Here is a 14857-nt window from a genome sequence, read left to right as displayed (position 1 = left end):
GGAAGATTCAAATGCCCAAGTCAAAAAATTCCCTGAACGCATCTTTTAAAAATTCTTCTCAATGTTTCAACATCTGATAAAGAGCCTAAGAATTCTACGGTGGCATTTAAATTCTATTCTGGGCAAGGGAAGTCACGGGGAATAGAATACGCTTAGTAAAACTTCACATACAAATTTAATTTGAATTAAGAAAGAAATATATGTTACTCATATTGTCCCACTTAGACAAAATCTAACCTCAAAAAACATTAAGGTATGTCCGCAGCATGGAGACGTGATCTAGATCTATGATCATGATAAAAAAAAGTTTCTCACTGATAAACGTAAAACACCAACAGACACTCTGATGTCACTATCTGTATATGACTATAATTCAATTATTAGATCGAAAGATTCAGTGCGTTCTGGAAGGGATTTCCCGGTCCAGTTTAATAGGACACAATTCAGGAAAAGGGGGGGAAACCAAACAACTCTTGTTTTAAAAAAGTCAGTCCATAATATGAAATTTTATTTTCTACCAATTCAACTGCATTATAGCCATTTTGAGTAGTGATGAATACATATGTGTACTATTCCTCTGTGCACCCTTTTTCTTTTCAGGAAACAAAATGGTCAAGGTTAGGAAGACATATCTAACATAAAAGAAATCTGTTTCTATTATTTTACTTTATATATGTAAACATCTATGAATATAGATACAAATATATGAACTATAGGAGTGAATCAAACATCATGTTGTTTCAAAGAAAAAAATTAATACTTACTTCCACTGGCAAACCCACTAGTGGCTGTTGCCTGCATCACCTCCCTTCTGTAATCCCTATCTTTTGGGAAGCTATTAACTGCCATCTTGTTTGCTTCTTTTTGTCTCTGTTCTCTAAAAATAAACATAGGTAAACCCATAAAAATTACATCAAGTACAATGAGTTTACATGTAACTTTCTGGCCAAATGCTCAATAAAACGGTATATGGAAAATAAAAGAACTGAACACAGCCATAATATCAACTGGTGCATGAGATAAGATACGGCTAACGAAACAGTAACGTTTCTCAGTGATGATCATATTATAGCAATTATCTATAATGTCATTTACCCCAAAACCAGAACTTTCCAGTATTAGTCCTACATATATGAAGGATACATGTTATTATACTTTAAGAATTATGAAGATTTCTACTACAAATTATAAGGAAGATGCATTAAGTATAGGCTGATCTAAAATCTTAAATATATTGATGGTTTACAAGGTCCTTATAGACAGGTACTTAACTGTCCAAGCTTTTTTTTGTTTGTTTGTTTTTTAAGTAAAAAGTAATTACAGAAAACCACTACAATTAAAGAGGGGAATGATGAGTTTCACTGTTAAGAAATCTAAACTCAGAATGTTCTAAGATGCTAAGCTGTAAAATCAAGAGTAAGAAATATTTTTTAATGAGTAAGAGCAAATACCTTTCAAGCCACTCTTTTGGTTTTTCCCACTGTGAAACTTCTGTTCGACAATTGTAGTAGTATTTTTTCCCAGAAGAGCTAATATGCTCAGACCAGTCATCTGCAGAATCATAAGGCTTAAAAATACATTTTTAAAAATTAGAAAATATTAATACTATTTAATCACTTGATATGAAACATCAAGAATGTCAATGGTTTTCAAAACACACATAAGGGAAAAGACCATTAAATAAAAACACCCAGATCTAGAATGTAATTATCTATGTATATATCTTAGGAGACCTTAGTCTATGAACACCTTAAAAAAGAACAGTGGAAAATCCTGTAAAATGTGAAATTAAACAGAAGATATATGTTTATTAGGTACAAAATGAGAAATGTGAAATTAACATCTTGACTTCAGAAAAGCATTACCGAAGTTCTCCATTATAGTAATTTTACTTGCTGAAATCCAATCACATGGCAATGGGGAGGGGGAGTTTAAAAAACCCACAGACGGGGCGCCTGGGTGGCTCAGTGGGTTAAGCCACTGCCTTCGGCTCAGGTCATGATCTCAGGGTCCTGGGATCGAGTCCCGCATCAGGCTTTCTGCTCATCGGGGAGCCTGCTTCCTCCTCTCTCTCTGCCTGCCTGTCTGCCTACTTGTGATCTCTCTCTCTGTAAAAAAAAAAAAAAAAAATTTAAAAAAAAAAAAAAAAAAAAAAAAAACCCACAGACAAATGACTGATTTGATGACCCGACAGCACATCAGTTCTAAACTCACTATGCACAACAGTACTCATATATAGTATTAACAGAGAACAATCTCCCTGAATTTACTGTTACTTAGTGGGGGGAAAAAAAAAAAAAACCCACGACATTAATAAAACCATGAACACAAAGCTAATTAAAAGTGTAGTATCTGTTTCACCAGCAAAATCCATGAGATGGGGCAAGTGTTAACTAAACCTTGTCTTCTCACATGATATATGGGTCAGCAGCATCACTCATTTCTCTGTAACAAAAACCAGCCTTTCAGAAACTCTCAGCTACATTATCTTTTAGGTATTTTATAAGTACTGGAAAATTATAAAGAAATTAGAAAAATATGGAAGAAGGCCCAATTTCCATGGTACTGATCTAAAAAGTATAAAGGTTAAGTGCACTAGGCCCAGGAAATCTGGTAGAATCCCAAGGACACTTGCGGATGAATTTCTTGACTATTTTCTCAAATGAGCTTGAAATGATGTTCTACTTTGGCAGTCTACACCTCTTCTGGGCTCAAGCTTGAGGAAAGAAATGAACTCTCATGCCCTGCTGACTCAGCTTTAATTTTACCAAGTAAGAAAGAGCCCACCAAAAGTACCAGTTTGCTATAGGTCACAAAACTAACTGGTGATAGAAGGTAGGATCAAAATACCTAGGTTTCAGGATGCCCATTATTTCCAACAAATCAATACCAATTCTCAAAATGCTGCAATAATTTAAGGGTAGATGAAAAGATATTGCAGATTCTGCCACATTTATGCTCTTGGGATTATACCTCAAAATAATGAAGCGACTGGTAATCAGCCCTGTGCATCCAAAACCCTCATATCAGGGGAAAGTTAATCCTCAATCCTTCTAGTTTTCAGAAATAGGCTACAACAAGTTGTAGAAACCCAATCACAGAAAGTCAAATTCAAGAAGTCCTCTTTCACCACTCACCACTCCTTGTACCTAAATTATTATATAAACTGAACATTTCTATGGATATATCTGAAAGATTTTGTTTCCTTGGAAAGTGGTTTTATGGGACTGATTACTAGTTTGGTCTGAAGAAGCAGAGTAAGATTTGAGGCAGGTGGACAGAGGACATCGGAGTAGGGCAGAGTGGTCTACACCAGTGCTCTTCAAAGTGATGGTTCTGTGATTTGTTCTGAAGAAGGCAAGGAGCAGGCATCAAAATATATACTGACATACTCTTTCCCTCGTCAAGAGTCCCACTTTAAGAAAGAAAATTTTTTCAGCTCAAGTTAACAGTATATTATTTGATGACAGTTAATTTACATCCTGGCATAACTTCCAGGACAGTTAAAAGTTCACGGACCAGAAACTTCAATGGTATGGGTCTATGACACTGCACTGATTTTGCCCACCAAATCTCAGATTAGTACAAGTTAATGTCTTACTTAACAAAACGTGTTTCAGGGTACAGCATTAAAATAACATACCGGTAACTTTAGCTTATCTTCTCACCCCACTTCCATCCACACCAAAAAGGTAAAGGGGGCAGGGAACCCTTTCAGTAATGGGGAATTTTTCAAAATGCTTATGTGCAACAGGTGTTACTACTTTTCTTCATTATGTATTTTCAACTTTATTGGAATATATAGTTGACAAAATTGGAAGATACTAGTGTATGCTGTGATGTTTTGACACTGAAAGGATTTCACCTATCTGGTTCACTAACACATCCATCACCACCTCACAGATTTTGTGAAAACATTTTGAACTTTTCACTCTCAGCCCATTTCAATCACATAATATAGTGTTACCAACTATCATCACCATGTTAAACATTAGATCTTAAGTTATTAAATTTGATTTTAAAAAAGGAGTATCTACAACTAAGAACTAAACCCCCAAAAGGCCTGCAAACACTTCAAATATTCTGGATTAGGCTTGATGTATTTGCCAACATAAGCATTGAGGTAACAGTTTTCCCAGTGTTGTCCAGGAACCCTTGAAGGACCTCAAAATCATTTTAAAAGATCAAAACTATTTTCGTAATACTACTATAATGATTTTGTCTTTTTCTTCCTCATTCTATCACAAGAACAGAGTGGAATTTCCCCAGATGCTGTGAAAGGGGATTTGTTACCAGGGAAGACTGAATGCAGAGCACTTGTGAAGTTCTAGGAATCTCCTATGAAGACATTAAAGAGATACTCCAGATCTTTTTGTTTTACAAAGTTATTATTTTACATTACTATTATAGTAGTTATTATTTTACAAAGTAATTTTTCATAAAAACATTACATATGCTAACATGTAAAGGGTTTACAAATCTGATTTTTATAAAATTATTTTTCAAGGTGTTTTTATAAGGATTTTGAGTGACTGAGACAGTAAGAGCACGAGCACCCAAAACACACAAGCAAGGGGAGGAGCAGAGGGAGAAACAAGCTCCCCACTTAGCACGGAGCACGACGCAGGGCTTGATCCCAGGACCCTGGATCCTGACCTGAGCCAAAGGCAGATGCTTAACCAACTAAGTCACCTGAGTGGCCCTCATATTTATTAAGGTTTAATTTTTTTTTTAAACATTTTATTTGACTGAGACAAACACAGAGACAGAGAGGAAAAAAAGCAGGGGAAATGGGAGAGGAAGAAGCAGGCTTCCTGCTGAGCAGGGAGCCCAATGCAGGGCTAGAACCCAGGACCCTGAGATCACGACCTGAGCTGAAGGCAGAGGTTTAATGACCAAGTCACCCAGGCGCTCCCCCCCCAAGGGTTAATTTTTAAATATGGTAAATACGGATAAAAGATGAACAAAAGCTCTCAATTTTTATGAATGTAGACAGAGGTCTTGAGACCAAAAAGTATGAAAATGACTGCTCTGAAAGAACAGTACTAATAAATAGTTATGGCGGTACCCATCTGCTCTCCTTCAGTTCAAAATGTCTTTTAGGTGTGCTTTTCTCCTTAAAAGTGTATCCCCTTCTACTCTCTCTCTTAAAATACAGAATCCTACTACTTCTTCCCCATGGGAAACATTGGAAAAGGAATGGTTAATCCTAGAATTAACTTACTAATTTTTAATAAGGAGCCCCTTCGCTGACCAACAATATCACCATCAAAGATGGCAATTATTGTAATAAAGAATTCCGTGGCGTCCTAAGAGCGCGCTGATAAATTTCTGATTTTTTAAAATTAAGTGGAGTATCTTCAGGCAAAGACTGGTTACAGAAATAAATCTTGAGCCTCAAGCTGAAAAGCTCCAAAAAACGAAGTTATTTATGTGGTAACAAGTGGAGCTGGACTATAAATGCCAAGTCAACTGAGACTGAAGTACCTCCCAGCAAATCAAGACTGGTGGGTATGTAGAAGGGGAAGATACCTGTTATGTGTTTAAATGGGAATAAATTTTTTTTTCTAAATGAAGCAATTCAGAGGTCTCTTAAAAATCACAAATATGCATAATTAACCTAAAACAAGGTTTGTAAGTCCTGTTATATTTAGATTAGAGAGGAGGAGGCGTTCAAAAAGCTTTTCCTAAATAGTTATCATGGGCTAGGCTCTGTTAAACCACAATAAATGTGAAAATCTTAATACTGAGGAAATAAGGCAACTTCAACTTGACTATCAACAGCGATAAATATAAATCACCCACACAACCAAATGTCTGTGTAGATGTTAACTAGATAATAATTGTTACTGATCTTTCAACAACAAGATTTAAAACCTGAAAACTTCAAAGAGAAAAAAAAAGAACTACTTTTTAAAAAAGTTATTCCATATTTTAACCTAGATTAAAATGTGTTGACCTAAGTTCTCTAATTTTCACCTGTTATTTTATTCTTTTGTTATGAAAGAATCAGATAAAAAACTAATTTTATGTTTTACTTACTACTCAAAAACTTCCATTAGAAGTGATTTAAAGACAAAAAGTTTGTAAGCAACCTGCAGAAAAGTTCAAAAGCTAACTTTTCAGGTAAGATTAAATTTGTAGTTTATAAAATAATACATGTGTCATGCCCACTGGGCACATCATAATAAGAAGACCACTACTTGGAGATTAACTATATACCTGTAGCTGCAATTTACAGAAAGGGAAATCCTGATTCTTAAAACATATAATACTAATCCATTCAGGTAACAGTCTTCAGCTTCCATTCACAAAACGAAATCCCCTAACACCATTTATGATTTGGGTAGATCAAGCTTATCTGCCCATTATTTACTCTTTCTGATTTCACGTTTAACCCATGTCTTAGAAATCAAATCAACCAGAATTAGTTCTCCCTGAAATAAGATTTTTCTTAAGCCAAAACAATGTCCACATGGCCTGCCACTGCAACTATCAGTAGACAAATACCAATTTGGGATTATAAGTGATAAATGGAACTTTAAGTTCGTGTTTGTTACTTTGTAAATTAATGGGGCACAAAAACAGATTCATTCTAAAATCCTGAATATACACCTTATTGTGTAACTCATGCCAAGGAGTTTAATGTAACACCTCTTAAGGCTTACCAAGCTGTTGTCTCAGCCTCAACACCACTGGCTTCTATACTGATCTGTGATACTAGGGTGAATTACATCATTTATTCAGCTAGCTACCAGCTAGATTCTGCCAATAGTAGGCACTGAAGTTAAGACCAAAAGGCATAAGAAGCCTAGCAGCCACAGATATCTCCAATTTCCAGCTCTCTGCCATCTGCCCCAAACCAGAACTAGCTTCATCGTACCACTCAGAGGTCCTATCACCAGTTCTACAAGGCTCCTCCTCTAAGCTATTAGGTTCTAATAACTACAACCTCTTCCTATTGTACTCTAGCTCTAAGGCTGAAGGTATGTGTGTATCACTTCCGTGTTCCTTTTTGTTTTTTTTTCAGTCCTGAATAACATACACTATCTGCCTAGCCAATCCTGGATATAAAATTCTCTGTGCTGTCCAATTTTCTGTGCTAAAATAGATAGCATGTTTTGTTTTCCTACCTAGACCCTGACTGATAACAGTATTTAAAACTATTCTAAATTTATCTTTATGAAAATGCTATCATTTATGTCTTCATTTCCTCTGAAAATGTACTATCCACACTGCTTCAATAAGGGAGAAGAAATAATAAATCCCAAAGACCTTTCAATGTTGATTAAGGTATGATGATCACCCAAATATCCAAGGCAGAATCTGTTGGATTCAACCTACACTTCTGTAAGCTTCTAGTGGCTCCTTCCTTGTATTTTCCATGCTACTCTCTGACAGAATTTTTAAAATCCCAAGTAGGAGGTTACTTCACCAATTATATCCTTCAGTAGTTCTGCACTGCCTTTATATAAAATTCATATTCCTTGGTAAGATACACATTTTGGGGGAGCTAGTTTCCACTTATCTCTGTAACCTGAGCTCTTACCATTCTTTCACACTTTCAAAACCTTTGCAGTTCTCCAAAGGCTATGTTATTTCACACTTCTAGGTCTTTGCAGATGCTGCTCCCTTTGCATACCACATGAATTCCAGCCCTCGTCACCTAGCTGCTATATTCAATCCACTGGGGAGTGTTACTTGTACTTTAATACTTTCCTCTCATCCAAGACTGGAGTTACCCTTCTGAGTGCTCCCAAAGCAACTCTAACAGGCACTGTTTTAACTGTTTACTCTTCCGTTTTCACCACAGGTCCAGAAGTTACTCTGAGATGGGCCACATTTTCTTAGTACTATATATATCACCAATTTGGCATATACTTGGCAAATTGAAAACTTAAACTTTTGTTGAAAGAATGTATTAAAACTTTCATTTGAACCATGACTTAAAAAGAAAAAAAAAGCTGAGTTACTTCCATTTAGAAATACCTAAAATTCCTGACTTTCATTGCCTTGAAGACAGGAATCCTCATCATATCGCTACTATTTAGTAGGGTGTGTAATACACAGCAGATGTTCTGAATATATATTTTAAGAAATGTATACATTTCTTAAAGGAGGACAAGGTAAACCACTTTAACTACATAAGTTTCACAATCTATAGTTCTTTTTATCTCAGACATTGCAATAGTCATATTTTGCTCTGTATAGAAAAGTTATGAAATAATACCAGTATCTCCTGACTATTCTCAGTTCTACGAAGCTTAGCTCATTACTTCAAATACATTTTAAAAAGGTCAACTTTAGATTAAACAAGACTTGGTGGAGGAGTTTTTGGGGGCGTTTTTGAGGGAGGAGGGTAATAAACACACACAATCGCCCCCCCCAAAACCAAAATTGGGCACGTTTATATACTTACTGTATCTGAAGTTTTGCTTGGATTATTGCTTGGATTAGAAGAATGTGAATTTGAACTATGAAGAGCACTGTGGTTGTGTGAATTTTCTTGTGGAGAGTAACTGGTCCCTTAAAAGAAACAAAGACCAAAGTGAATTATAAGTTGTATTTCATGTTTAATTTCAACTGCTTTCTATCATACTACAGATTATTGTGTATCCCTAAATCATTTTACATAAGCATCCGGAATATATACATATTCATACTTCTTACATATAAAGTATTTGTGAACCTAAAAAAGATGTGGCTTAAAGAGCATAGAGCTTGCATGGCTGACAGCCTATGGAAAAATGTTATGTATAATCAGATGAGCAAAACCTCATCAGTATCATTTCTTGCAATTTTTTAAAAATAAGAGATTTATTAGGGAAAGACAGGAACACACAATATAAAGAAAAAAGGCACAAAAATTCAGTGATACAGAACTAAAAGTCACAAATATCCCGTAGGTTTTTGCAATTATTTTTCAATTTCTTAAACAGCCTCTGCAACTTGATTTTAAATAGTTTTGCCAATATTTCAACTAAAACAGTATTAAGAAAGTTAAGTCCTAGGGAATGTATCTGATGAAGATGGTATCATCTAAGTCTCCTAATAACAGGGCCAACTCTAAGAACTGCTTAAAAGTAATTCATGAGCCTTATGAATAATCCACACATCTCAAAGACCATCAGGGATGATAGTGTTTATTTTAAGAAAAGCCAAGGTATAAAAATACAGACTTGCAAAAACACTGATTAAAGATCGAAGAAGGTTCACCACAAAAGTCTAATTGCTATTACAATTTCTAACTGTATTTTAATTTCATTACATTTTTCCCCAGCAACAATATACCATAATCCACCTTAAAAATTAACAAACAAACACACTGGCAATGGTATGAAGTCTACACTGTAATGAACAAAATGTGGGAAGAGTAATATAAATGATTGAGAATTAACTATTTCAGTCAGCAGGGGAAACTAAGTAGGTAAGAAAAGTGAAATGGGACAGACAGAAGATGACTTTACAGTTTCAGATACCCAAGCGGAAATGTCAGTAGACCTACGGAGCACTAGGAATTCAGAAGTGATCTGCAAGTCTCCTCCATCAGAAGTGAAAGGGAGGGGACTCTACTTTGCCTTGCATAATATCAACAAGCACTAGGAGCTTGGAATGAAGTTAAGAGTATGGCAAGAGAAAAGGCAATGGCCAACATCAAACCCTGGATAAGGGCCAGTTTATAAGGGAAACCAAAAGCAGATTCAAAGACCCAAAACACTAGTAATGTGATAAAGACAGGACGTGGCACAATGTCGGTGATAGAACAGAGGAAATATCTCAACCAGACTACTGCTTGATGACTTCATCTACTTGTTTTTAATTTTACCCTGCTGTATGGCATGCGTTTATATAAAACACCCTAAACTTGTAACAGTAGGCAAAATATTCTTCAGTAAACACTGGAAGAACAAACACAAAGAGAAATTAGTCAAGATAAACTCAGCGGGAAGAAAAGTTAACAGCTGTCCCTGAGACCTCTATCCTCAGAAAGGCCCCTGTGCACAGGTGGCCCTTGGCGGACATGTGGGCACCTACATATAGTTCCCATAAGAGTTAACAGTTGCTCACTGTGCCCAAGTTGTGCATACAACATGGTTTATGCTTAACATGTGCTTTCCTACTGGGAATCCACATTTTTGGTACATGCTAGGTAAAGGTGCCTATGTAACAAACCAAATCTAGTAACAATTGTGGCTACCAAATTTCTAGTAAGTCCCCTTTACAGTCAACATTTCACAAATACTGTCTAATTCATTGCTGAAGGAATGAAGTATGTCTTGTGCGACTCTACTAGAAGACTCTCAGAAGCCTGCACCTGGCTTCCTCCAGGCTTTGCTCTGCATACCTTTTCTCTTAGCTGACTCTGCTATGTATCTTTTCGCAGTAGCAAGTCATAGCCATGATGACGACTATACAATGGGTGCTGTGACCCTCTTAGAGAATCACCAAACCCCAAAACACTCATTCACAAAGAAATCTTAATATTCCCAAGTTTTTAAGAAAATCTTAAACCTATGCCAAAATCTGTACTTTCCATACGTAACTCCTAGTTTGTTTGTTTTAAAGAAAAACCAGGTTAACAGGAAAATACAGCTAAGAAACTGAGTAATGTATACAAAGAAGGGCATATTATCCATCCTTGTAAGAGTTCGGATACCACTGAAATTTCCATAAATATGCTGGCAATAATGAAAAACAGGTCGATTTTATAGACTGAAATGAATCCTAGAATAATCCTTTAAGAAGCCTGGGTTAGATGCCTTTACATTTACTTGCATATATTCTTAAACAAGATGACTTACACTTAGACTATAAAAGTGCCACATTAAAGATTTATTACAAGACCTGTGAAGTGAAGTACTCTACAAACAGAAGGTATACTAGGCATCGAGGTCTACTGATCTCTCTCTCATGATGTTAAGATCCAGGCATCTACTCCATTTTAGTGTTATTCTTAATATCAATGAAAATTCAAAAACTGACAAGCACCCAATTTAGTTAAGCTCTTACCTCTGAAGAAACAATAAATATTCCACCAGTGTGACAGATGGTATCAGATAGCTTTTAGGCCTAATATGTTTTTTCAGAGGCCATAACATACTGAAAAAACACAAGTACTGAGGCACCCTGGCCTAAAGCTTTAGAGACAAGAGAAAACTCAATCAGCTATTAAGAGCGAAGACATTTTCAGAGACAGGAGCTTTCTGAGTCTACATCCTGTGAAATAAATTTATCTAGACCACTTAGCAAAACTAACAACTGAACCTTAAAAAAGAAGTGAGAAGCAAGATTAAGATACAGATTATTTTGGTAAGGGACTAAGAATAAACTGACATTCTTAAATCGGATCCAAAACTAAGTAAAAGAGGTTTTATAGAAAGCATGGTATGGTACGGCAAGCAATAAATCTTTAGACTCTGGCCAGAAGGATGTGCTTAAGAACTGAATGCAGGGCAGATTTGCCCCTAAATAACATGACCATACAAAGTTGCAGCTAACTCTCCTTAATAAAAGCTACAATTTATATTACCTTCCAAAGTATTTTTGGGAGGGATCTCATTTGGGCCTTTTAATTCCTCCAGGTAGTTCTTTTCATACTTTAGTTAACACCCAAGTAGAGAAGCAAAGTAACACCAGCACCAAAGTAACAATGATGCTGGATATGATTTTCCAGGGCTACACTTTCCATACCTAATACACAAGTGCTATAATACAAAATTTCTCAGAAATCTTTTTATCTCAAAAATTTACTTAAATTTTTATTTCCCGCCCTACAATTAAGTCTGCATATTTCAGGATAAGAACGCAAGTTCTTTTTATTAATAGTATGATGTAGGGAGGCCTGGGTGGCTCAGTCGTTAAGTGTCTGCCCTCAGCTCAGGTCAGGAGCTCAGGATTCTGGGATCCAGCCCTGCATAGGGCTCCAAGCTCGGTAAGAAGCCTGCTTCACCCTCTCCCATTCCCCCTGTTTGTGTTCCCTGCCTTGGTGTGTCTCTCAAATAGAATCTTTTTTTTTTCTTTTAAGTCATGATGTAGAGTCTAAGACTGAAAGAAAGAACAAGTGATCTGCGGATGCCAATATATGCAAAGAGTAGAGCCATGCATAAAACTGGAACTCAGAATTCTAATACTAAATCAGTGATTATTCAAGTGCACAAAGGAAGTTAATATATATGCTGGTAAGAGATAGTCTCATGGATGCTATTTGGCCCAAGAAAGTCTCTTTGAGGAAAGCAGTATTTATGGATTAGGTGGGAAACAACTGGCTTTAAATGATACTTAAGATAATTAAACTTAGGGGCGCCTGAGTGGCTCAGTGGGTTAAAGCCTCTGCCTTCAGCTCAGGTCATGATCCCAGGGTCCTGGGATCAAGCCCTGCATTGGGTTCTCTGCTCAGCAGGGAGCCTGCTTCCCCTCCTCTCTCTCTGCCTGCCTCTCTGCCTACTTGTGATCTCTGTCAAATAAATAAATAAAATCTTTAAAACAAAACAAAAGGAATTAAACTTAGGACTAATGAAGCAAATCTTAAAGATTTCTAAGAAAAGGATACTACTGGGGCACCTGGGTGGCTCAAGTGGGTTAAGCCTCTGCCTTCAGCTCAGGTCATGATCCCAGGGTCCTGGGATGGAGCCCCGCATTGGGCTCTCTGCTCAGCAGGGAGCCTGCTTCCCCACCTTCTCTCTCTACCTGCCTTTCTGCCTACTTGTAATCTCTGTCAAATAAATAAATAAAAATCTTAAAAAATAAATAAACTGTTTAAAAAAACGAAAGGATACTACTGAGAATTTACTTGGGTTTTGCGGGGAGGAGGGGGTGGAATAAAGGGGTTATTTGTTTATGCTTGGGCAAAGTTCTCTCATCCAGTGCTTAACCAGAGGCAGATATAAAATGGAGATGTTTTCACTCAACTGGATGTTAATGTCAGACTGGAATCCAAGGATCAGCAAATTACAATCTGTTGGAGGCGTGTTTTCATGAAGTTATTAATAAAGTTTTATCAAAAGACAGCGACAGGGATAGGCTGAGGGTGGTTGGGTTATGGACACTGGGGAGCACATGTGCTATGGTGAGTGCCGTGAAATGTGTAAGCTTGATGATTCACAGACCTGTACCCCTGTGGCAAATAATACAGTATATGTTAATAAAAATAATTAAAAAAAAAAAAACAGCGACAGCCAATCATTTATATTACCTATGTTTAGCTAATTTTTTCTTTTAATTGTGACAGCGACTGTGGGACCCAGGAGTCTAAAACATTACCCAGTCTTTTAAGAAAACTTTGCAGATTCCTGGATTAGACATTAATCTAAGATAAGCAATTAATGAACATAATGCAATATACAAACCTGACATCTTCAATGTTTAAAAGGCAGAATAATCCCTACTTAGCAACCTCTCTAACTTCAGAAGCAAGGTCTTAAAGGGTAAAAAGACTAGAATCTCCAGACTGAGAAAGATGGAGCCCTATTAGAGTACCCTGGGAAATGGGGGGAAAAAATTTAACAAAATGCACCCGACTCAGCTAGAAATTAAGTAATTACACTGCATTTAGAAAAGGGGACTTGGATATTAAAGGGAAAACAAAGAATATACACTTCTCTATGAGCAAACAAGACTGGGAAACACAACCAGCTTTCAAAAAGTGAAACAACAGTTTTCATTCTATTTAGGGATAAATACTATGGCATTTGTGTCCTTATTCAGAACATGAAAACCACTAGAATTCACTACCAGATCATCAGAAATTAAGTCTTCATGCCATCTACAAATAAATGAAAGAATGAGTAAGGCATAACTAGAATACTAAAGATTTCAAGGACATCTACCACCTTAAACTGCTATTCAAACTAATAAAAGTAGGCAGTAGGTATGACTAATTAAGTTCACTGGATCTCAAACTTCAGTGTATTTAAAAAAATGTAGATTTCAAGGTTGAATCTCACAGAGATTCTGATTCACAGTATATGGGATAGGACCCCCAAGATGTAAATTTTTAATAACATGATTTTGGTGTGGTCAGCATCTACGCCACACTTTATTTTAAATGGTCTACTGCCTTCCACTATTTTGGTTTTCCTCTCATTAGTCCAAAACAAGAGACCACAAACAGTTAAAAATAAGGAGATTTTACAAAGAAAGCCACATCTATAATGAGTATTTTTACCATAACATAAATATCTTCCTGACAAACTTTAAATTCTGCAAAATCACACTAAAATTAAGCCTTATGGGAAAATAGAGTAGGAACAAATCACTCAAAATTATGCAACTGTATTATAACTAAAGCACTAACAAAAACTTGAAGAGCACAGGCAAGCAACTCAGCATAGTTACAGATTTGTTTCAGAGGATGTTAAAAATGCAAAAAAAAGGGGGGGTAGAAATGAGGCTTGCTGGGAATGAGAACATAGAAGTGAAGTTCTAAGCACTGACGCTACAGTGGATGGAGAAGAAATGCAACTTGCCACAGAGAGCCATGCAAGGCTGGGGAGCAGACTTAAATTTTCTTTACCCTAGGCAACAGCTAGCTGGATGTGAGCTTTTTCTTTTCTATTTGAAGATTATAACCCTATTCCTGCTATTCTGATTCTCCTTGCCTAGAAAAAAAAAATCCCGCATATGAACCAATATAGCTTCAATTTATTAATGTCATTCTCCAATTTACTAATTGTATAGGAGCTAAAATAAATGGTGGTGGAAAATCAAAATGTAGCTAACCAGACTATGTCTCCTGGTGAGGGTAGAAATGATTCAGATGTGTTAACAGAAGACTTGTATCTGACAGTGCCCTGTAGTTGAGTTACTCCCTCTAAGTAAGTGTTATCCAAGTTAAGCCCACTAGGCCACATATGTTATT

General features: G+C 36.4%; 1 protein-coding gene across 9 annotated transcripts in view; it reads right to left on the bottom strand.

Moving 5' to 3' along the window:
* Nucleotides 1-14857, bottom strand: part of LOC111139306 (WW domain containing adaptor with coiled-coil) — an 84615-nt gene that overhangs the window by 29779 nt on the left and 39979 nt on the right. For all 9 annotated transcript variants that reach the window (XM_022491557.1, XM_022491561.1, XM_022491555.1 and 6 more), the window contains 3 exons: nt 8420-8526; nt 1452-1567; nt 765-877 (listed from right to left, as the gene is read on the bottom strand). In XM_022491557.1, coding sequence (XP_022347265.1) covers nt 765-877; nt 1452-1567; nt 8420-8526 — 336 coding nt within the window. The remainder of the gene's footprint in view (nt 1-764; nt 878-1451; nt 1568-8419; nt 8527-14857) is intronic.

Source organism: Enhydra lutris, unplaced genomic scaffold, assembly GCF_002288905.1.
Source record: "Enhydra lutris kenyoni isolate GAN:26980312 unplaced genomic scaffold, ASM228890v2 scaffoldscaffold99, whole genome shotgun sequence".
NCBI lineage: Eukaryota > Metazoa > Chordata > Mammalia > Carnivora > Mustelidae > Enhydra > Enhydra lutris.
This window is presented reverse-complemented; position numbering and strand designations above follow the sequence as displayed.